The sequence below is a fragment of the Artibeus jamaicensis genome, unplaced genomic scaffold (genome assembly GCF_021234435.1).
Source record: "Artibeus jamaicensis isolate MK-2021 breed Jamaican fruit bat unplaced genomic scaffold, CSHL_Jam_final contig_410, whole genome shotgun sequence".
Classification (NCBI taxonomy): Eukaryota; Metazoa; Chordata; class Mammalia; order Chiroptera; family Phyllostomidae; genus Artibeus; species Artibeus jamaicensis.
In genome coordinates this window covers 2,096,548-2,121,692 of record NW_026521820.1, presented here as the reverse complement: position 1 = coordinate 2,121,692, position 25,145 = coordinate 2,096,548, and the positions used below count along the sequence as shown (strand labels likewise).

At 38.1% G+C, this 25,145-nt stretch overlaps 1 protein-coding gene across 16 annotated transcripts in view; it reads right to left on the bottom strand.

The window, feature by feature from the left end:
• Positions 1-25,145, bottom strand: part of SETDB2 (SET domain bifurcated histone lysine methyltransferase 2) — a 62,455-nt gene that overhangs the window by 16,319 nt on the left and 20,991 nt on the right. For 11 of the 16 annotated variants that reach the window (XM_053665361.1, XM_053665359.1, XM_053665358.1 and 8 more), the window contains 4 exons: positions 17,794-17,859; positions 13,244-13,340; positions 7,937-8,500; positions 1,688-1,804 (listed from right to left, as the gene is read on the bottom strand). In XM_053665361.1, the coding sequence (XP_053521336.1) occupies positions 1,688-1,804; positions 7,937-8,500; positions 13,244-13,340; positions 17,794-17,859 (844 nt within the window). Of the gene's footprint in view, positions 1-1,687; positions 1,805-7,936; positions 8,501-10,303; positions 10,368-13,243; positions 13,341-15,759; positions 15,997-17,793; positions 17,860-25,145 lie in introns of those variants that run through there. The other 5 variants (XM_053665371.1, XM_053665367.1, XM_053665366.1 and 2 more) reach the window with 5 other exon arrangements.

The following is a 25,145-nucleotide window of genomic DNA, read 5'->3' as shown; positions in this document are numbered from 1 at the left end:
GGTGCACTGGTCCTGGGGTTTCCAAGATGGTGCTGGCCAAGGTCAGTCCTCACCTATGCTTTGCCTGGCAACCCTTCCTGAGCTATAAAGCAACCTAAGAAGGCTGCTAGTTGTGCTGGGCTGGGAGATTCCCAGGCAAAGCCAACCTGTGAAGCTAAACTGGCTGTTGCTAGTGCCCTGCCTAGAGCTCACTAAGGCCAGCTATTGCTTGTTTGATAGGATTTAGGAAGTTGTGAAGAAGCCATTCATGTGTAAAAGCAGTATGGATGGGATGGGGAGGAGTCTCTGGGGATCTCCAAGATGAGTCAAACAGTGTTAGCCAGGTTGATGGAGTCAAATATGGCTCCACCCTGCCAGCACCATGGCTCTGTGGAGGAAGGGCTCAGAAAAGGGACAATGTCCTCTGCTGGCCCTGATGCCAGGTACTTCAGCCTCTCCCAGTATGCCACTGGGGCCCTTCAAGCTGCCACCCCTGTGCTGGAGCTCAGAGGGAGAGTCTGAGTAGGTGAATCTGTGTGTGAGTTTTTTAAGAGGAACTGGTTATGGTTCCAGCAGTTACTTCCACTGACTCAATCCATGCTGGTTTTTGCAGCCATAAGTTATGGGGACTTATCTCCCTTGCACTGGAACCCTGTACTGGCAGGCCTGGTATGGAGGTGGGCCTGCTCACTCCTGAGATATCCTTCCCAAATTTTTATCCATCACACATGGGTGAGAGACCAGCGCATTCCGCATCTGAGCCCCTCCTACCAGTTTGGATGTGTGGTTTCTTTAATTCCGAAGTTGTCATACTTCTGATCAACTCAATTTCTGACAGTTCTGAGTGATGGTTGTTCTGTGTTTTAGTTGTAATTTTAATGTGGTTGTACAAAGAGGTGAGCCATGTCTGCCTACATCACAATCTTGACCAGAAGCTCTGGATTTTATATTTATATATAAAGTATCATAGGATTGTTTCGTGAAATTTAAATGAGTCAGCATTTACAAGGTGCTTAGGACAATACCTGGCACATAGTAAATATTAGCTCTTTAAAAATCCAGAATGTCTAAGAAGAAAATGTCTGGGAAAGGAATGTCAAGAAGGAAAAATGTTCTGTTTATTTTTTATTTTTTTATCTATCTATATATTTTAAAGATTTTATTTATTTCTAGACAGAGGGGAAGGGACAGAAAAAGAGAGGGAAAGAAACATCAATGCGTGGTTGCCTCTCACATACTCCCTAAGGAACCTAGCTTGCAACCCAGGCATGTGCCCTGACTGGGAATCAAACCAGAGACCCTTTGGTTTGTAGGCCAGCACTCAATCCAACTGAGCCACATAAGCCAGGGTTGTTTGTTTATTTTTTAATAACAACCTTGAAAGTCTGAAAATTCCCAGTTCTTAGAAGAGCTTAGCACAGGATATTTCTTAAGGGGGAACAGCTTCCCAAAGAAGGCTAAGTCTAGAGGGTAAAAGCCAGACCAAAAGCACATGAGTGTTTGGTTCATGTACATTCTGCATGATACATATGTGGTCTCTCACTCCATTTCCAAAACCAATATACAGGTTTGTTATTTTTTTAATTCCTTAATTTAGGTTTTTGATATAAAAAATTAAGATTTAATATCTGTAAGACTACAGGTACAATAATAAAGAACCAACCTTCGAAGATACAAACACCCTGTAACAATCCTCAAGGTATCTTACCCAGTTGGTATGTGTCTCTGTAGTCTTTTATATTTATATCCAATGGTTATTTTATCTCTTGACAAGGGGCAAATTTCAGCATTCCTGGCTGTCATTTGAAGACAAGCACATTTTGTTCTACAAAGAAAGGCAATGAAGGGAGAAGTGAGAATAAAAAAAGCATCAACTAAAGAGACCTGATTAAAGTGTAAAAGATATAGTAAAAGAATTAATTGTATTCAGGATTGCCTCATGAATGTTGAACTTCTTCCCTAGATAGACCTCCTTGAAAGAGATTATTTACCAAAATTCTATAAATACTTATAAACTGCCCTCTACCTTTATTTGTTCATGAAATAAATACTTAACCATATGAGTTTTCTTTAACTTTTCAAAATGAACTCCTTTAATTTCCTTTTCAGCAGAAGCCTGTTTGTTCTCCTAGGTCCACTCTCCTCCTACAATGGACAAACTGATATGTATCAAACTTGAAAAGGTGTACCATAGGTTTGTAGATGTCTTAAATTATCTTTCTTTCCAATGACACAAAAGCAGACTGGGTAAGTTGACACTGGATATCTGGTTACTAAATTTATTTTTTTATAATGTTCTTCAACAAAAAACATACAACCATAATTTTCCCCTCTTTTTAAATGATTAACTTGAGAGAAACTTATACCTTAAGAGGGAGTAAGGAACCTGGGTATCTCATCTGTACATTGGATACGTAACTACTGATGAGCTGGTTAAAATCTCTGGATCTATCTCCTTTGTTCAACAAGTTACTTTGAGGTCTTTTTCTTGATGATTCGCTTCTGTATTTTTCTGTATATACATAATACATGCATAAGAGTGGTGCCTACTGTTTACAACAGAAAAAACAATAAAAATTTCAATCTGGAATCTATTACAGTGCAGGAAATGTAAAGTTGATTTTTTAAAAAGATTTTATTTATTTATCTTTAGAGGGGAAGGGAAGGAGAGAGGGAGAGAAATATCAATGTGTGGTTGCCTCTCATACGTCCCCTGCTGGGAACTGGCCTGCAACCCAGGCATGTGCCCTGCCTGGGAATCAAACCGTGATTGTTTGGTTTGCAGGCCTGTGCTCAACCCACTGAGCTACACCAGCCAGGGCTGTAAAGTTGATTTTTGATATGACTTTGCTTACAAGGTTTAAAAGTACAGAAAAATAAAAATAATAATATAATAAGCACTCATATTCCTACTGCATAGAATTAACTGTTATCATTTTACCTAGTCCTTCTTTTTTCTGTATTATTTAAAATATATCCAAGGTCTGTCTGGAAAAAGTCCAGCCATTGTTAATATAATGAGAACTGTTCATGCGACATTACTATGACTTGGCATCTAAAGAGAATGGACTGGAATGCACGTGCATGAACAATGATGACTTCATTGTACTGTCGGTGTAGGCATTAGAAGCCATTGAGTGCAAATGTGTACTATGTGGCTGTTGCATTCAAAATGACTGAGCAAGTAGAGGAACAAATCTGCATTTGCATTAAGCTTGAACATTCCCCTCAGAAACTATTTGGATGACTCAGAAAACTTTCAGGTATGATGCAATGAGTGCAGCGCAACTAAAAGTGTGGCACAAAGGTTTCAAAGATGGTTGAGAATCTGTTGAAAGTGATCCATGTTCTGTAAGGCCTGCAACAAGCAGAACACCTTGAGAATGTTGAATGTTTATAGGCTGCAATCAACAAAGATTGGCAACTGACAGTATGAAAACTAGAAGCTGATCTGGGGATTCTAAAAACTACTGTGCCTGAGATTTTGATGAAGGATCTTGTATGAATTGTGTTGTGGCAAAATTCATTCCACAACTTCTGCTACCAGAGCAAAAGAACATCATACTGCAATTGCTAATCACTTCATTCAAACTACTACCAATGAACCAGATTCCTTAAGGTCACAATCAGAGGTGAATTCTGGGTCTATGACTATGATCTAGAAACGAAGGCCCAGTAGTCCCAACAGGAGTTACCTGGTTCTCCATGCCCAAAGATGGCACAGCAAAGTCCCAGAAAGATCAAAACCACGTTAACTGTGTTTTTTGATTGGGTGGGTGTTGTCCATCATGAGTATGCCCCACCAGGCCAAACAATTAATAGGGAATACTACCTCAATGTGCAATACAATGAAAACAGATGCAGCTATGGGCAATTGGTGATTGGCAGCTTCATCATGACAATGTGCCTGCTCATGCATCATGTCTTGTGAAGAGTTTTTTGGTGAAACACCAAATCACCCACATGACTCAGCCACCCTATAGCCCCGATTTGGCACCCTGCGAATTCTGGCTTTTCCCAAAACTAAAATGACCTTTGAAAGGGGAGAGACCACCAGTGAAATTCAGGAAAATATGACAGGGTAGCTGATGGTGACTAGGACAACTGAGAGGTCTTGAGGTCCCTGCTTAGAAGGGGATTAAAGCATCACTGTCCCTTGTACAATGTTTTTTGTATCTTGTATATTCTTCAATAAATGTATTTTTAATATTATAAGAATATTTTTCAGACAGTCCTCGTAAATTGTTTATATAATAATTTTTTAAAAATTTACTCTAGTTATTGCTTTAAAACTTGCTTTTTCTTTCAGTGTTGTTCTTGAGACCCAATCCATGTTATATTCAAATATAGTTAATTCCTTTAAAAAACTTTTCCACAGCATTTAGATATACAATTATGTTGCTTAATTAAGTTGCTTCAAGTTTTCAATATAACAAATGCTGAAATGAACACCCTATTCTTATGCAGATGTGTAAACATCTCTAGAGTGTAGCTTTCAAATATTTTTTACTATGACCCACAGTAGAAAATACGTATTTTTCAGGATATATACAAGCATACATATTTATACGTGTACAAACTGAAACAATAGTGGCATGCAACTTTATTTTTATCATTTGCGATGCACTTGGGTCCTTTTTTTATTATTTAATTTTTTAAATGCTACTTATAACCCCTTAAGTGATTTTACATCAACTAAACCTGTGGCTGGGAATGTAATGTTCTAAATATACTTAAAGTACTATTGCTGGAAAGTAGGTATGCACCTTTTCTATTGCTGTGTAACTGAACACCCCACTCTCCCTGTTAAACAACTGATGGGCTTGGTATAAAATTCTAGTTTTAATTTGTTTTCCTTCAAGATTTTAAGCTAATGTATCTCTTTTTTTGTTGTATCCTTTCTGATGAAAAGTGTGCTGTCCATCTCTTTTTCCTCTTTTTTGAGTGTTTAAAATTTACTCTTTACCCTACATACTTTTAAAGTTGCACCAATACATTTAGATTTATCTTATTTTCCCTTTTTAGTACTTAGCAGGCTCTTTCACTCAGAGGATTCCCATCTTTCTTCAACTCTGTAAAATTCTCAGCTATTATTTTTTTCCAACCTCTTCCAAGGACACTTTTTCATGGCTTTTATAGAGAGAACAAGGGGGTATCAGGAGGTAGAGACAGACAGAGGGAGAGAGGGAGAGATAGAAATATAGATGTGAGAAAGAAACATCAACTAGTTGCCTCCTGTATGTGCCCTGACCAGGAATCAAACCTATAATCTTTTGGTGTATGGGACGACACTCCAACCAGCTAAGCCACGTAGGCCAGGGCTCAGCTATTATCTTTGAATGGTGCTCTTTTTTTTTTTTTAGCATGTGTATGCTACAACTACTTTTCCATATTTTTTAACCTGTAAGTTATTTTACCCATATCTTTATCTATTTGTATTCTGAGAGATCTTAGATTTTGCCATCTGTCAGGAGCTGACCAACAGCCGTCCCCTGACACAGTTGGGATGGACGAGATGCATCTGCACAGCAGAGGCAACTGTGGCTGGATTTCCTGTCTATCTCTCCCATGCATGTTTGTTGTTGAGATTAATAGGTGGTGGGATTTTTAGACACCTGCATTTCAGGTCCAATGATCTGCATAATTCCAATGAAGTTGTACAAAATAATTTCTTTGCCAGAGAACAAAGTTCCCCCCTAATGAAGTAGCCCCTGAATATCTAAAAGTTGATGGAGTAACAGCCCCTCCTCTACCTTTGACAGGAATATATATTAATTAGAATTTGACAGGCAAAGAAGCAGGAGAAGCTGGTTAGCTACTACAAACTAAACACACAGAAACAATTACCAAGAAGTTACAGTCCATATTACATAAAGAAACATTTTAGACAAAAAGATAGATAGCTAAGTTACACATCACAGAGGCCTTATAATAAATTTCCTAACCTTTGCTCGGTCTAGCATACCTTTTGCCCCATGTCAAATTCTAAGACCTTTAGTAAACAATAAGACATTCAAACTCTGTACATAGAGCTATTTCAAATTGTCTGATTAATGGTTCTCCTGGTCAAAACGACTTTTGTTTAACATAATCGAAACTATGGAAAGTCTTGTACTTTTCCTGGTTACCTCTGTATTGGTTTTTTTCTGCTTAACTGATCACGCAATACACCTGGTTTCTTTAATGTTATACAACAATCTCTATAAAAATAAAGCCTAAATCAAATTCTATGAGTTCAGTCAGACCCACAGAGGCTGGCTGTTCTCCGGCATCCAATTGGGTATCTGACTCATCATTTGTTGCCTGCGCTGTCCATCCTTTGGGGACCCTGAACCCTGCCGAGGCTGGACCCTAGCAGCCATCCAATGCATTAATTCTTTCTCTAACTATGCCAATGCTAACATTTAGTGCATCTATTTCATTTATTTCAATGACCATATGTTTTATTTCCTATATTTCCAAATGGTTCTTTTTCGTATATACATATGTGTATATATATACACACGCACATACATACATATATACCCATTTATAAAAATAATTTCCTTTTATTGTTTTATGGATGCTAATATTTTAGCTCTTTGGACATTTTAAATATACCTATTGTAAAGTACCTTTCAATCAGATTCTACATTTATGTCTGATTCTTCAGGTGTGAATTCTCCCATTTGGGGGGATTCAAGGTGCTTTTGGGGTCTTAACTGTTGCCTTTGTGTGCTGTGACAGTCTGACATCATACTTCTGTGGGGTTTACACCTGTGTGTTCTAAAATTATATACAAATTATTTTTTTTAAGTCTCTTGAACTGACCAGAGTAAACACTGTTCAACAGTCATTTTTTTCAGTTTATGGATTGATGCCCAACCAACTGAGCCACACTGGCCTGGTCCAGTAATTTTTTTTTCCACTACTGAAAGAGATTGAGGTTGGCCAGATACAGGTGGGTTATACTTAGAGGCAATGCTTAAAAAAAACCCCAAAACTTGCTTTTAAAAAGAATTAAACTTGGCCAGCAACAGATTTCCTCTATGACAGGGTAAAGGAATTGAACCAAAAGGACCTAACAACAGATTTATATATCTCATCTCACACTCTAACTAACAGGGTGGTGGAAACTACTACCCTTATTTTTATCTCTCTCATTCTTTTGCCTACTACTGGAAGCTAAATTTACATAAAATTAAATGTACATATAATGCAACTCCATTCTATATATGCATACCTACGAACACATGTACACTACATACCCTTAAAATGATTTGAAAGTCCTAATATATAGAACATGTTTTCATTTTTTATGGAATGTCAATGTTAGGATCAAGAGATTACTAATTATAAGCACTGTTAACTTTCTACAAATGGCAAGGAAATGATATGTAGAAGTAAACCACAACATATAACACAGTAACTAAGAGCATGGGTTCAAATTGTTTGCCCTATGATCTTACAATTAGTTTGTTAGATCTCAGTTTCCTCTTGTATAACATGGAAATAATACTACTACCTCATAAAGTTTTGTGAGAATTAAATAAGAAAATGTATATAAAGCAATTGTCACAGTGTCTGGCACTGTTATATGGTATTAACTATAATTGCTGCTGTTATGGTTATGATACTAGCTTAAAGAAATACTCATCGTCCTGTACACCAAAAGGTTGAGGGCTCAATCCCCAGTCAGGGCAACCAATTGATGTTTGTCACATCTTTCTTTCTCACTCTAATTAATTAGCATATTTTATTTTAAAAAAGAAATATCCTTAGAGGAAATAATTTTCAAATTACTGTAATAATTGGTGAAAAGTTTTCTTTCCCACTGCTAGTGAGAGTGTATCTTTCCATTTTAGATTCTTAGTGAACAGTTTTAGATAAACAGATAGACAAACTGAGAAATAGCAGGACTTAACAAGTACTCCTACATTCAGAAGATTTTTTTGAAATGCCATTATATTCTACTCACATGTCTATGCATCCCTCAGAGCAGTCACATGAATCAGTAAATATGTTGGGAAAGCTGCTTAGATAATATGCCCGTGGCCACATAGTCTTTCTGTACTTAAAGTATGGAAGCTTTCTATTGTCAACTTCATTACAGAAAGAAATGGGCACCAATTCCATTCCATTGCTAATATCCAGATCAGAAACAATTTCTTCTTGCTTTGGGTAATTCCGAGTCAGCTGAACATAGGTATTGAAAGAAAAGTTATCTGTAAATAAAAAGTTACACTCTGTCTCAAGCAGGTAACGGAAAACTTCCTCCATGTTTCGTAGACTCCTTCCACAAGGGGTTTTATAACTCACGTGGAGTGCTGAAGAATGAGTGTTTGTCTTTGCATGTCGTCTTTGGAAGTGACATGTAATTGGTAGCTGCAGAGGGTTTTCTCCTGTGAAGGTTAGTGGCATTTTCATCAGACAGGCACCAGAGCAGTCATGACTTTGGTAAGATAAATTCAAAGAGGATTCTTTTTCTCCAAAGTCCACAGCTTTATTTCCCAGTGAAGGAGATTCCTTATTTTTTGTAGTGCTGTTTAAAATTAATTACTTATTAGTATCTCAAATGTATAGTACAACTCCCCATTTTAAATATACACTGCACACTAAGGTGGTAATTAGTGCTAATACTTTCTTAGACAATACAAAAATAAGCTAGACTCTGGAATAAACACCATACTATGTCCCACAGCCATTTAAAGGTATGCCTTGCAGGTCTTGCCTCAAGGGTCTTTTCCCCTCTCCAGAAATCAAATACATGGTGTTTTTTTCCAGCACATCTCCAACTCGGAGTCCAATAATTCAGTTCAGTTCTGACACTATTAACCTGGAGTCAGTATCAGATCCCACAAGATAAAGGGCTCAGTCCCACAAGACTGTCCCCATTTCAGATATAAGATACAAGTCCTGCGTACCCATACTTCTGACTGACCCTGGGGTCCATACAACCCCCTCCCTCAAATTTGATAATTTGTAGAACAACTCAGAGAACTCAGAAAAGCAGTTTAATTACTATTACCAATTTATAATAAAAGATAGAACTCAGGAACAGTCAAATGGAAGTGATTCATAGGGCAAGATAAGTAGAAAGGGTTATGGCGTGCCCTCCCCACGTGTGTCACCCTCCCAGGATCTCTAAGTGTTCAACCAGGAAGATTTCAAAACCCCGTTGTTTAGAGGTTTTTATGGAGGTTTCCTTACATAAGTATGATTGATTATATCATGGGCTGCTGGTGATTATCTTAATCTCTAACCCTTCTCTCCTCCCTAGAGGCTGGAATGTAGGGCTGAAAGTTTTAAGTTTCTAATCAACATTTATTTAGTCTTTCTGGTAACCAGGTACCATCCTGAAACTATCTAGGAGCCCCTAACCAAGAGTCATTTCATTAGTACACCAAAGATAATCTTCTCATTCAGGAGGTTCCAAAGATTTCAAAGCTATGTGCCAGGCACTAAGACAAAGACCAAGTATCTTTCTCCCATCCAAGTACTAACCAGGCCCGACCCTGCTTAGCTTCAAAGACCAAGTATCTTTCTTATATCACAACCTAATTTCAGAATATTCCAGAGAGCTGTGATTATAGCTGTAACATTTTGCTATGGCACCTAGCAAATTGAGAGTTATTTAGAGCATACACTCAATCAATAGGTGAGGAAAATTATATCTTCAGGCATGCTTGATTTAAGCTTTCTGCCTGCATAAAACAGTAAAGGCTAGCCAAAAACTAATTCACTAATCAAGAATCCTTTACACGGTGTTTGCCTTCAACCACAGTTACCAATTGAAATTGTTCTGTAATATGTAATTCACCTGACATCATAATGATATATCTGAAAGGGGTAAACTGATAGGAGAAAATGGGGCACTTAGTCATTTTAAGAAAAAATAATTTGTGAAAATATTCCATATGTATTGGGAACTCAGGTGGCTATTGAGCACTTTTAAATGGGGCTAGTGCAACAAAAGAACTGAACTTTAAATTTTATTTAATTTTAATTAATTCAAATTTAAATAGCCATGTGCAGCTATGTTGAATGCATAGACATGAGGTGTATCTCCCTTTCTTCTAGCTATATTAGTAATCCTCTGAATAAATTTCACAATTTATTCTCTATTGTTTCCAATCTTTTGCTATTATAAATCACCATGTGATAAATAACCTTGTACATAACAATTTCATACATGTAAAGATATCATAACAGAATATATTCCCAGAAATGGAAATACTATCAGGGTATCAGGGTAAAGGTATCAGGGTAAATGGATTAGTGATTTTGCTAAGATACCCAAATTTTTCTCCTTAGAGTTAGTCTCTCCAGCAATTTATGAAAGTACCTGCTTCCAAAGCCTCATCAATCAATGGCTCTTGATGCTTTTGAATTTCTGACAACCTAATAGCCTAAAGGATAGAAGTTTATAAGTCTTTTAATGTTAGATACATTTGTTTCCAATTTTTCTGCTACTACTTAAATTTTTTTTCTATTGATTGATTTGAGAGAGAGAAGAAATGAGAAAGAGAGAAACACAGAGAAACATCAACTGGTTGCTCCACCCATCCATGTACTCACTGGTTAATTCTTCTATTCACTTGAGTAGGGATTGAATCTGCAACCTTGGAGCATCAGGACGACACTCCAACCAACTGAACTACTGGTCCAGGGCTCTGTTACTACTTTAATGAATATCCTCATACATAAACCCCTGACCAAATTTCTGATTATTACCTTATTGTACATTCCTTTAAGAGGAATCACTAGGTCAACAGGAACATTCATTTAAAAATAACTTTATGACTTCCAGCCAAAATAGAGGCCTAGGTGGAAACACTGTGCCTCCTCACACAACCAAGTTTAAAGACAACAAAGTTTTGGTAAAAACAAACAAACAAACAAATAAACAAACAAAACAACGCAACCAAAACACAGAAAATTGAACTATACAGAAGTCCGACAACCATGAACCATTCAGCCAGACAGGTAAGAGGGGCAGAGCCAGCGGCTGGTGGACCAGGGTTGCAGAGGAAAACTCGGCCAGACTGACCCTGGTATGTAGGTAGTGGTTGGCAGATCCCAGGCGTGGGGTTGCAATGGACAGACCCAGTGAGGGCACAAAGTGGCTGGATGACCACGGTCAAACATTCGTGAGCAGATAAACCAGGTGAAGGAGCAAGCAGTGAGTCAGACCACGCAGACCCCAGCAGTATGGATGCAACAGAGGGGACTGCCACTGCCCCTCTTTGACCCCACCCCCACATACAGTGTCACAACACTGCAATGGAGTTGCCCCACCCTGGTGAACACCTAGGGCTCTGCCCCTCATACATAACAGGCATGAACAGACCAAATCATTAAGGCTCAAGAAGAACTCAAAGCCCCAGAGCCAATACTTCTAAGTGACCAAGAGATAGCCAACCTATCAGATGCACAGTTCAAAACACTGGTGATCAGGATGCTCACAGAACTGGTTGATTTTAGCCACAAATTAGAGGAACATATGAAGGCTAGTTGAAATGAAGGGAAATGCACAGGAAACCAATAGTGATGGAAAGGAAACTGAGACTCAAATCAAGGGAGTGGACCAGAAGGAAGAAAAAAATGACCAAACAGAAAAGGATGAAGAAAAAAGAATCCAAAAAAATGAGGAGAAGCTTAGGAACCTCCAGGACATCTTTAAACATTCCAACATCCGAATTATAGGGGTACCAGAAGGGGAAGAGGAACAGCAACAAGTGGAACACTTATTTGAACAAATAATAAAGGAGAATTTCCCCAATCTGGCAAAGGAAATAGACTTCCAGGAAATCCAGGAAGTTCAGAGAGTCCCAAGGAAGTTGGACCCAAGAAGAAACACACCAAGGCACATCATCATTACATTAGCCAAGGTTAAAATGAAGGACAGAATCCTAGAAGCAGCAAGAGCTAAGGGGACAGTCACCTACAAAGGAGTTCCCATCAGACTGTCAGTGGATTTCTCAAAAGAGACCTTACAGGCAAGAGGGGGCTGGAAACAAGTATTCCAAGTCATGAAATCCAAAGACCTCCATCCAAGATTGCTCTATCCAGCAAAGCTTTCATTTAGAATGGAAGGGCAAATAAAGTGCTTCTCAGGTAAGGTCAAATTCAAGGAGTTTATCATCATCAAGCCCTTATTATATAAAATGTTAAAGGGACTTATCTAAGAAAAAGAAGATAAAAAAGATAAATAGTGAAAGGACAGCAAACTCACAGTTATTAACAACCACACCTAAAACAAAAGCAAACTAAGAGGACAGCTAGATCAGGAGGGGACCCACTGAAATGGAGATCATATGGAGGGTTAGCAACAGGGGAGTGGGAAGAGGAGAAGGGGGGAGAGGGTACAGAGAAGAAGCATAGACTGTAGATAGAAAATAGACAGGGGGAGGGCAAGAATAGTATGGGAAATACAAAATCTAAAGAACTTGTGACACATGGACATAAATTAAAGGGAATGGTGGGGGAGGGGTGTGCAGGGTAGAGGGGAATGAAGGGGGGAATAGGACAACTGTAATGGCATAATCAATAAAATATATTTAAAAATAAAAAATAAAAGTGAAAAAATATGTAGCTGCAAGGACAATCAAATTAATAACTTACTTTCTAAAGACATTTTTCAGATTTTTAAAATTCTGTTCTTTACTCTAGCATAAAACATTTTCATAAACTTCCCTTTAACTAGTACCTAAAAGTTTTAGCACAGGCATTACCTACTAAATATAAAGACTAAATGTCAAGGGTGGCAGATTACTTCCTATACAATTCTACTGAGGAATTCTGTTGCAGAATCTTTACTGAAATTACTAGTAAAAGAAGAAAAGGTCATAAAAATGTAGCCATTCTTATACACTTTCTGATACTAATTTAGAGATTTTAGGCATTTTCAGAACTGAACCAATACTGAAAAAAATACTTTTAAAAATACTCAACTTTAAAAGAAATAATCCAAGAAAAAGATTTTTATAGTAAAGAAAGAACAATTTGGTAGATTTCAGTATAATAATAATATACAAAGATATCTTAAGCTAAATTTTATTGAAAGACTTGATTACCTAAAGATATTAACAAAATAAATAACCTATTAAGGGACTAATGAATCTTTATCCCATACAAAATACTAAAATTTACAACTTTCAATGCTTTTGATGGAATTTTCTTTCATATATTCTATCTACTCTTCCGTCAAATGATTACAAATAGTAAATCTCTATCTGGGAGCGAAAGCATTAAGAAAATAAATAAATTTAACTGATATACATACAGAACTGTACAGTCTTCTGGAAAGGATTCTTCATATGATGTAGATGGCCATGAATGTGATTTGTTTTTCTGTTCATTCTCAGTCACAGACTTATGAGCTACATGAAAGAAAAATACACACATCAAGAACAAGTACACCAATTAAAAATCATTCAGTCTAATATCTAAATAATACCTTAATTAACTAGAGATATATGAAGTCCTTAAATCTGAAAACATATTAAGATAAACAAGATTGCCCCAAAAAGTTAGGTGTCAATATTTTTTTAAAAAAGAAAGAAAATAAGACAAGATGAAGCAACACTTAAGAAAGAAGAGATTTCTAATGCAGAAACTCCAGTTTGGCCTAAACTGTATCTGATTTTTAATCAACCTTTAAGGTCCCCATTAAATGACCCAACTTCTGCTGGCATTTTACAGAAAAATAACATAACTCTTAAAGGCTCTATAAAAAGGTCACAAATAGGAAACTTTTATATATCCTTTGTTTTCTCATTGTTTTACTATTACCTATTTTATGGGGGGGTAACGGGGTAGGAAATCTGGGTATCTATTTTTGTCTTTCCATTTGTATTTTTACATTTCTCTTAGTCTCTCCTCTATGTCCCTGAACTTAATTTCATTTTTTGTCTATTTTTCTTAATCTACTATTTTAACATGACTATAATATAGAAATAAGCTATGTATTTAATGCAAAAAATTACAGCTTTCCAGTTCTTATTGTGAAAAATGGTATGTGGAATACTTGTATTTTTGGTTTAAAGAACTGAAAAAACATATGCTGTTTCCTACACAATGGTGGACCTTAGGAAAAAAAGATCTCTCATCCTGCCTCGGATTATTCACTTGTCTTGGTCCTTTAGTGCTGAGCAGTCTTATTAATAAAAAGAAAAAAAAGATTAAATAAATAAAAGTTTAAGTTATAACCCAAGGACACTCCTTGATTCATGGAAAAACAAATATCCTTCTTTACTTACCTAGGTAAAGAAAGAAGGTTTAAAATCTGATAATTGAAGAAAGCTATATAAATTGATTATTAAAAACAAAAAACAACCAGAACTGCCAGAAAATCAAACTGTATGGAAGTCTAACAACCAAGGAGTTAAAGAAACATTCATCCAGACTGGTAAGAATGACTGAGATGGGTAGCCAGGACGGAGAAGAAATGAGGCAAGGGGGCAGCTGCAGGACCTGAATGGCCAGGTGGTAGCTGGCATACTGGGTAGTCCCACATTTGTGTGTGGATAAACCGAGAGGAGCAACAAGGTAGTGATACAAATTTCACAACCCAGGGTTCCAGCCTGGGGCAAGAAAGCCTCATAACCTCTGACTGAAAAAACACCTGTAAGGGTTGCAGCAGCAGGAGAAATGCCCAGCCACACAGGAGAGTTCATTGGAGAGATCCACATGGTCCTAGAATGCAAACAAACCTGCCCACCTAGGAATCACACCAGAAGAGCCCAATTATGCTTGTAGTTAGCAGGGGAAGTGATAGAAAGCCAGCCAAGAGCAGAGCAAGTGACATTGTTTCCTCAGACCCGTCCCCCACATACAGCACCACAACCCAGTGAACTGGTTGCTCCACCCTGATGAATACCTAAGGCTCCACCACTTACTACGCAATAGGCCCACCCAGACAAAGAAATATGGCCCAAACGAAAGAACAGATCAAAGGTCCAAGAACAGAACCAAGCAGTGAATAGACAGCCAACCTATCAGATGCACAGTTCAAAACACTGGTAATCAGGATGCTAACAGAAATGGTTGAGTATGGTTGCAAAATAGAGGAAGAAGTAAAGGCTATGCAAAGTGAAATAAGATACAATGTACAGGGAACCAACAGTAAAGAGAAGGAAACTGGGAGTCAAATCAACAGTTTGGAGGAGAAGGAAGCAATAAACATTCAACTAGAACAGGATGAAGAAACAAGAATTCCAAAAAATGAGGAGAGGCTTAGAAGCTCTGGGACAACTTTAAACATTCTGACATCCAAAACATAGGGATGCCAGAAGGAGAAGAGGAAGACTAATAAATTGAAAACTTATTTGAAAAATAATAAAGGAGAACTTCCCCAATTTGCCAAAGGAAACAAATTTCCAGGAAGTCCAAGAAGCTCAGAGAGCCCCAAAGCACTTGGACCCAAGGAAGCATACACCAAGGCACACCATAATTACATTACCCAAGATTAAAGACAAACAGAAAATCTTTTGTTTGTTTGTTTTCAAGTATTTTTCTTATTGATTATGCTATTACAAGCAGAGAATCTTAAAAGCAGCAAGAGCCCTGGCTGGTGTGGCTCAATGGATTGAGTGCCGGCCTATGAACCAAAGGGTCACCAGTTTCATTCCCAGTCAGGGCACATGCCTGGGTTGCAGGACAGGTCCTCAGTAGGGGGTACCTGAGAGGCAACCACATACAGATGTTTCTCTCCCTCTCTTCCTCCCTTCCCCTCTCTCCAAAAAATAAATAAATAAAATATTGTTTTTAAAAAGCAGCAAGAGAAAAGGAGACAGTTACCTACAAAGGAGTGCCCATAAGACTGTCAGCTGATTTCTCAGAAGAAACTTTGCAGGCAAGAAGGGGCTGGAAAGAAGTATTCCAAGTCAGGAAAGGCGAGGACCTACATCCAAGATTGCTCTATCCAACAAATCTATCAGAATGGAAGGGCAAATAAAGTGCTTCCCAGATAAGGTCAAGTTAAAGGAGTTCATCATTCACCCAGTCCTTATTATATGAAATGTTAAAGGAACTTATCTATGAAAAAGAAGATAAAAAAAATATGATGAACAGTAAAATGACAAAAAATTCACAGATAGTAACAACCGAACCTAAAAAAACCCCACAAAAACAAACTAAGCAAACAACTAGATCAGGAACAGAATCACAGAAATGGAGATCACATGGAGGGTTATCAAAAGAGAGATGGAGGGGGAAGAATGTGGGAAAAGGTATAGGGAATAAGAAGCATAAATCATAGGTACAAAACAGACGGGGGGGTCAAGAATAATATGGGAAATGGAGAAACCAAAGAACTTACATGCATGATCCACGGACATGAACTAAGAAGTGGGAGAGTGCCGGTGGGTGTGGGTACAGGGCAGAGGGGAATAAAGGAGAGAAAAAAATGGGACAACTGTAATAACATAATCAATAAAATATATTTTAAAATAAAGAAGACTTGCTGATAAATATGGAGATTTAAAATTAATCATTTATTGAAGAGAAAAGGGGAAAAATTTCTATCAAGAATATGATATCCAATCCTTTGTATAAGCACACTGCAAATATTTATAGTTTGTCATACAGAAGCAAGGAAAATAGTAATTTCTGACTTGTGGAGTACAGTAGGCTGGCTTTGGGATGGCTTGTTTTGACCTCAGCACCAAATCCTTTCGTTTCTCCCAGTCTCAATATTTTTTAAAATACTAACATAAAACTTTCTTACTAGAAAGTTGTTAATTCTTGCATTTGCCAAAAAAGTTAATTACATACCTCCCCCATCACTTATAAACATTGGTCTACCACTAGCAAACACATACTTTTATTTTAATACATTCATTACTTTTCAAATTAACAACATAAAAAAGATGAAATTATAATAATAAGCATCTCCATTGAGAAAATTACTTTAAAAGACTGAAACTAAAACCCAACTTACTTTATAGACTGTCTCAGGAAGAAAAAAAGAATTGTTTAGAATTACCTGTATTTCCTCTGACCACCTCCTACATTTAAAAGCCTTTCTTCCAAACTAATGTGTAAAGGGCAAGTTAATTCCAAGTATAAATGAAGGATAGTGTGATGCCTTAATTGTTTCCTTACAGAATCTGCTATTCTAAAAATGTTAGTTATTGAAATTGAGAATATTTACCAGTAACAAAAGACTTCTTTAAAATATACTGATAACACTAAGCTATATTTTCAGATTTAAAACCTTAAGGCTCCAAATTATAACAGTAAAAATTATTATAATTTGATATTTCATAGTAGTAATTAAAATCTAGTAAATGTACTTCAATACTTTAGCAAATCAGTGAAAGACTAAGATTTGTAAGATAATAATTCTAATAAAGTAATGTTCAATTTTTCTCTTTCTAGCCCTGGTATATTATCTTTGATTAATTCCTTCTAAAATAAATTTGTTTAGAGTTTAGAAGACTGATAGTCTAGTAATAATGTAGAAATAAAAAAATTTGCCACCCATTTATCTATACCAGAACATTCTTTTCTAGTATTGTTCTTCACATAAAACTGAATTATAGTGGTTTGGAGTCTTAAAATTCTATTTGCCCTTGGTTACAAAAACTTTTTTGAAGAGATACATTTGTTCATTCCTTCCCTAGGGGGCTTTGTAGGGTATGCATTTCTTATCACTGGATGGGTAGGGATTTTCATTTAATAGGAAAACTTATTTACATAATTTACCAGTATAGGTCTTACATTTTATTTTAAATTATCTTTCGTTAATTAGCCTGACATAATTATGCAAACTTGCTTCGGATCAAGAAAATAACAAAGAATACTCTAGGCTGGGATTAGAAATGTACATACCCTTTATCAGTGTTGAACTGTTATTTCTAGTGGCTTCATTCACTAGAATCATTGCTTGGATGTATTCTGTTAAGGAAAGGAAAAAAAGAACAAAAGCAATCAGCAGTAGTATTACCTCTATTCAAGTGTCAACTACTATATTAAACAATCTACATATTTTCATTTAATCTTCACAACTCCTCTGAGGGGGTGTTATAAATATCTGTATTAGAGAGTAAGAAATTACAGCTTAGAGGTTAACCTATTCCTTTCAAGACATTCAGCTAGGAAGTGATACTGGATTCAATCCTAGGTATATTGGACTCATGAAGGTATGGGGAAAACATGTTAAAGTGAAAAACAGCACTCATTTTTTGGACAAGTACATAATAAGCCAATGTTATGAGAATATCCAGAAAGAATTCAAAATAGTTTGAGAAAAAAGAAACATCCGGGTGTAACAGATGTGGTTATAAGGCTCAGAACAGTGTTTGAGCTAGGGGGGGTCCTGGAACCAGAGAAGCCCCTCTTCCTCCCAGGAATATAGAAAAAAGGGGGAAAAAATCCCAAAGAAGCCTCCACAGCCAAGGCTGGGAGATGAGCTACTTTGTGTATCAATACCAGGTAGCCAGTGTTACAGTTATGGAAATAGATGTGGTAAGCCAGGGAGATGGGCATGACTTTGACTCATGCCATAGCTTGAGAAGCTTGCTGTGCCTGCCTGTAAGAAGCAGAAAATGGGTTCACTCCCAGTCACAGGCCACGCCTGCCTGCACTAACAATGGCAGCTAGAGAAAGGCAGAAGATAACAGAGAACTGGCACATGTAGTCGACTGTGGGAGGAGTCAGAAATGGGGTTATGGAAGAGGTACCTAAATTTAAACAAGGTACAGCAGCAATTCTCCTTCTGTTCTTGGCCATACAGCTTGGGAAGGAGGACTCTCTTGGCCATAGAGGAGTGGTGAAGGAGACATGCTATCTGTAATAAGGGATTTTTACCACTCTGTTTGAAAGAGAGCAGTGAGATGGGAGATGTAAACAAGCAGCTGTGTAGTTTATAATGAAGAAGGAGGCCGTGTAACCTGGAGTAATAAGAAAGGAGATGCTGCTGCTTTGATAGTGCCTATACTGGCAACTCTGAAGCTGCAAAAGGCTCCCTTGCAAGATCCTGTCCTGCTGCACCTGGATTTTAAGACCTGTCTTTCCTGAGGTTCACCATGATCAAGAGTAACATGGCACAGGTCCGGTCATTCACCAAGATGCCAGGTGGATGGGACCCACTCTGCTCAGTAACATAGGGAAAAATTTGTTTGAAAATCATCTCTTCTAATGGAATGAGGAGGTTTCAATATGAAAGTCTTATGTTCTACAATCAACCAGAGTTGAAGGGGGGGGGGGAACCACCTTCCTTGACTGTATTGACCACCTACCTATTTACAAGTTTTGCTTTCAGAAGCCTAATAGGGAGGACTTCCGCCAAGATGGAGGGATAGGTGGATATGCCGTGCCTTCTCACACAACCAAGTTTAGAGACAACTAAATATTAGCAACAGAAAACACAGCCAGAACACAGAAAATTGAACTTTTCGGAAGTCTGTTAACAACAAATTCTTCAGCCTGATCGGTAAGGGGCGAAACCAGCAGCTGGTGGAGCAGGGTTGCACAGGAAAACTTGGTCAGGCGGACTCAGGCGCGGAATCCAGGCACGAGGTTGGTCCTAGTGAGCGACCAAGCAAGCGACCGCGGGGGAAACAGCACGGGAGCAGGGCTGCGGGTTGACTGTGGTCGCACATTTGTGCGCAGATAGACAAGCGAGGGAGTGGGCGATTGGACTGGAACCGAGCGGGTCCCCACAGCAAGTGGCAGGGAGGGCGCCACCATTTCCCTGCTCTGACCCCGCCTCCACATACAGCGTCATAACCCAGCGACTCTGAGTGGCCCTGCCCTGGTGAACCACCTAAGGCTCTGCTCCTCACCCAGCACTCTGACCACGCTCCCACATACAGCGTCACAACCCAGCGACCTGGGAGTCCAAGGCACTGCTCCTCACACTTAAAGGGCGAGAATAGACCAAAAATGGCTCAAGAAGATCTCAAAGCCTCAGAGACTATAAATCTAAGCGATGAAGAAATAGCAAAACTCTCAGACGCACAGTTTAAAACACTGGTCATCAGGATCCTCACAGAACTGGTTGATTATACACACAAATTAGACAAATATCTGAAGGCGAAACTAATTGAAATGAATGGAATTGCACAGGACACCAATAGCAATGAAAAGGAAACTGGGACTCAAATCAATGGAGTGGACCAGAAGAAAGCAAATAATGGCCAAACAGAAAAGAGTCAAGAAGCAAGAATTCAAAGAAATGAGGAGAGTCTTAGGAACCTCCAGGACATCTTTAAACACTCCAACATCCGAATTATAGGGGTACCAGAAGGGGGAAAGGAACAGCCACCAGTGGAAAACTTATTTGAACAAATAATAAAAGAGAACTTCCCCAATCTGGCAAAGGAAACAGACTTCCAGGAAATCCAGGAAGCTCAGAGAGTCCCAAAGAAGTTGGACCCAAGAAGGAACACACCAAGGCACATCATCATTACATTAGCCAAAATTAAAATGAAGGAAAGAATCCTGGAAGCAGCAAGAAGTAAGGGGACAATCACCTACAAAGGAGTCCCCATCAGGCTGTCAGCAGATTTCTCAAAAGAGACCTTACAGGCAAGAAGGGGCTGGAAAGAAGCATTCCAAGTCATGAAATCTAAAGACCTACAACCAAGATTGCTCTACCCAGCAAAACTTTCATTTAGAATGGAAGGACAGATAAGGTGCTTCTCAGATAAGACCAAATTCAAGGAGTTCATCATCACCAAGCCCTTATTATATGAAATGTTAAAGGGGCTTATCTAAGAAAAAAGAAGTTAAAGAAACATGAACAGTGAAAGGACAACAAACTCACAGTTATTAACAACCACACCTAAAACGAAAGCAAACTAAAAGGACAGCTAGATCAGGAGTGGAAACATAGAAATGAAGATCTCAAGGAGGGTTAGCAATAGGGGAGTGGGAGGAGGAGATGGGGGGAGAAGGTACAGAAAACAAGTAGCATAGACAGTAGATAGAAAATAGATGGGGGGGGCAAGAATAGTATGGGAAATATAGAACCTAAAGGACTTGAGACACATGGACATAAACTAAAGGGGGGTAATGGTGGGGTTGGGGGGGCAGGGTGGAGGGGAATGAAGGGGGGAATAGAACAACTGTAACAGCATAATCAATTCAAAAAAATAAATAAATTAAAAAAAAAAGAAAAGAAAAGCACCAGTCACACATGGAGAGGAAATGAAGTACCTGGCATCAGGGCAAGAGCTGAGGACAGTTTTCTCCCAGACAAAAGAGCAGGCATAAGCCATTGTTGCTTTTTTGTATCCTCCCCACACAGTGCCACACAGCAGACAGGTGCTATATCTGATGTAACATCTACCTGGTTAACAATGTTTGCCCAGCCCTGGTGATTCCCTGAGGCTCTCAGCCCAACCCAATTTACAAACCCACCAAACCTGTTAACAGTGGCTTTTCCATATGAATGCTTCTCTTGGCTCATGCTTCGTATCTACCTAAATCCTCACAGCTGGTCTCAACAAGCCTCTGCACCTATCACAAAATGGCTCCAGGCCTGGCACTAGCAGCAGCTGGCTTTGGTTCACAGCCTGGCCATGTTTAGGCACTCCTAAGCCCAGCACAAGTAGCACCCATCTGCAGATTGCTTTATAGGTTATGCCAAGTGACCCAGAGAGAACACAAGCAGTGGCTGACCCTGCACTGCACGTCTACCTCCTGGGAAACTCCAGAGCCTGTGCATCCATCCACTGGAGAGTTACAGACCACAGAGGAGCAGCACCATCCAAACACCTCCACAAATGATACCCTCAAGGGGCAGAGTAAGCAGGCACTAGAGTCCTGATGAAGTAAGTCCTGCTCTGTGGAGTGGGCCTCAGCACTGCTGATCCTCCACAGAGGGCAGAGGTTGGTAGTAAGTTGTCACAGCCAATCCTTGCAGCTGACCGGCCTGGGTAAATCCCTCCCATTGATCTGCCAATAGCAACCAAGGCTCAAGTGCAAGAGGAGGGTGTGCTCAGTCCACACTAAGGGTGCACCTCAAGTACCCAGCTTGGGTGACAGGAGAGGCTGTGCCACTGGACCCTAGAGGACACCTGCTACATTAGTCCATGCTACCAAGACACGGAGTCAAAGCAGCTCTACCTAATACAGAGAAACAGACACAGGGAGGCTGCCCAAACAAGGAGATAAAGAAACATGGCCTAAATGAAAGAACAGATCAAAACTCCACAAAAAGAGCTAAACAAAATGGAGATAAGCAATCTATCAGATGCAGAATCCAAAACATAGGTTACAAGGATAGTCGAGGGACTTATAACCTTGGCAACATAAAAAAGATCCAGTCAGAAACAAAGCCTATACTAATTCAAATGAAGAACAATTTACAGGGCAATAACAGCAGAGTGCAGGAAGCCAAGAACAGACCAATGATTTGGAACATAAGTACGCAAAAAAGAACCAATCATAACAAGAAAAAGTAAAAAGAATTTTAAAAATGGGGACAGCATAAGTAGCCCCAGAGATAACTTCAAGTGGCCCAACATTCACATCATAGGGGTGCCAGGAGTAGAGAAATAGCAAGAAATTGGAAATCTATGTGAAAAAATAATGAAAGAAAACATCCCTAATTTAGTGAAGGAAATGGACATGCAAGTCCAGGAAGCACAGAGATTCTCTAACAAGATGGATGCCAAGAGGCCCACTCTAAGTAAGACACTCATAATGAAAATGCCAAAGGTTAAAGATAAAGAGAGAATCTTAAAAGCAGCAAAAGAAAAAGAAGTTAGTTACCTACAGGCAAGTTCCCATAAGACTGTCAGCTGATTTCTCAAAAGAAATTTTACAGGCAAAAGGGATTGGCAAGAAATATTCAAAGTCATGAAAAGGAGGGGCCTAGAGCCAAGATTAGTCTACACAGCAAAGCTATCATTTAGAATCAAAGGGCAGATAAAGAGCTTCCCAAACAAGAAAAAATTGGAAGAGGTCATCATTACCAAACTATTATTATATGAAATATTACAGGGACTTATTTAAGAAAAGGAAGATAAAAACTATGAACAATAAAATGGCAATACATACAAATCTAGTAATAATGGGATCTAAAAAACAAAGTAAGCAAACAAGAACAGAGATAGAATCATGGGTACAGAGAGCATTTTGATGGTTGCCAGATGGGAGGGTGGTATGGGGAAATGAGTGAAGAGATGAGAGGATTAAGAAGTACAAATAGGTAGTTATCGAATAGCTGTGGGAATGTAAAGTATAGCACAGGAAAGGGAGTAGCTAAAGAACTTGACCAACTCATCATTTACATGACCAAAGGACATGAACAGTGATGGCGAGACTGCCTGATGCAGTGTTGCTGTAGATGGGCGGAGCACATGAAAACTGTACGTTGTCAGGACAACTGTAATAGCATAATCAATATAATGTAATTTAAATTTTTTTAATTAAAAAAATTTTAGGACTGTAACTTCCATTGAAGTTTATGGCTTCAGAAACATCCCAACAATTGTTGAAATTACTAAATATCCCCAAATAATGCCTCTGAAAATGCCATTTATATCAACTTTTAAATAATTATGTGAAACAAAATGTTTAAAAGTTTTTATGGATATTTTTATAAACATGAACTAAAATTTCATATGCCCAACAAGCTAACACCTTAACAATTCCTAGAGAAATAATTCCATCAATGTTAAAAACAAAAATATGAGATCACAATGGCTTCAAAAAGAATATTTAGTAATAAATCTAATCAAGGATGTAAAAACCTATACTCAAATAATTATAGGACACTGAAGAAACTGAAGATACAAGTGGAAGCATATAGCATGTTTATGGATAGAATTAACATCATTATAATGTCCATCCTTCCCAAAGCAATATACAGATTCAATGCAATTCCTATCAAGATTCCAATGATGCATTTTACAGAACTAGAATAAATATTTCAAAAACTTATATGGAATCACAAAGGGCCCTGCATAGCAACAGCCACCCCGAGAAAAAAGAAAGTTAAAAGAATCACACTACCTAATACCGAAGTATAATATAAAGCCATAGTAATCAAAACAGCATGGTACTGGCATAAAACCAGATATATAGATCAATGGAACAAAAGAGAAAGCCCTGACATAAACACACACTTTTATAGTCAATTAATATTCAACAGAGGAAGAAAGCATGTACAATGGGCTAAAAATTGTTTATTCAATAAATGGTGTTAAGAAAACTGGACAGATACATGCATAAAAATGAAACTAGACCACCTCCTTAAACTTCACATAAGAATAAATTCAAAAAGGCATTAAAGACTTAAATATTAGACTCAAAACCATAAAAAAAATCCTAGAAGAAAACACATGCAATAAAATCTCGGACACTGCTTGTAGCAGTACCTTTTCTAATATATCTCCTCAGGCAAGGGAAACAAAAGAAAAAGTACACAAATGGAACTACATCAAACTAAAAAGTTTTGCACAGCAAAGGAAACCATCAACAAAGCAAAGATAACCTACAGAATGGGAGAACTTACCAATTCATCTTGGAAAGGAGTTAACAATCAAAATATATAAAGAACTTTTAAAACTGAACATCAAAAACCCCCACACGATCCAATTAAAAATGGGAAAAGGGCCTGAATAAACACTTCTCTAAAAAGGAAATGCGCATTGCCTATAATCATGTCAAAACATGTTCAATGTCAATCATCATCAGAGAAATACAAATTAAAATCACAGTAAGATATCACCTCGCCTAGGTCAGAATGGCTATCATTAATAAATCAATGAACAACAAGTGGTGGCGAGGATGTCAAGAAAGGGGAACACTTTTCTAGTGTTCGTGGGAATGCAGGTTGGTGCAGCCACTGTGGAGGTAGTATATAGATACCTAAAAAAATTAAAAATGGATCTCCCTTTTGACCCAGTGATCTTCCGGAAATATATCCAAAGGAACCTAAAACACTAATTCCAAAAACATAAATGCCATTAATTTCATTACAGCATTATTTATAATCCCCAAGATATAGAAGCAGCCCAAGTGTCTGTCAGTAGATGAGTGGATAAAACAACTGAGATATTTACACAGTGGAATACTACTCAGCTGTAAAAGAAACAATTTTACCCTTTGCAACAGCATGAATGGATCTGGAGAATATTATGCCAAATGAAATGTAATACTGAATGATTTCATTCATATGTAGAATCTTAATGAACTGAAATAACAAGCAAAACAGGTTCAATAAAAGA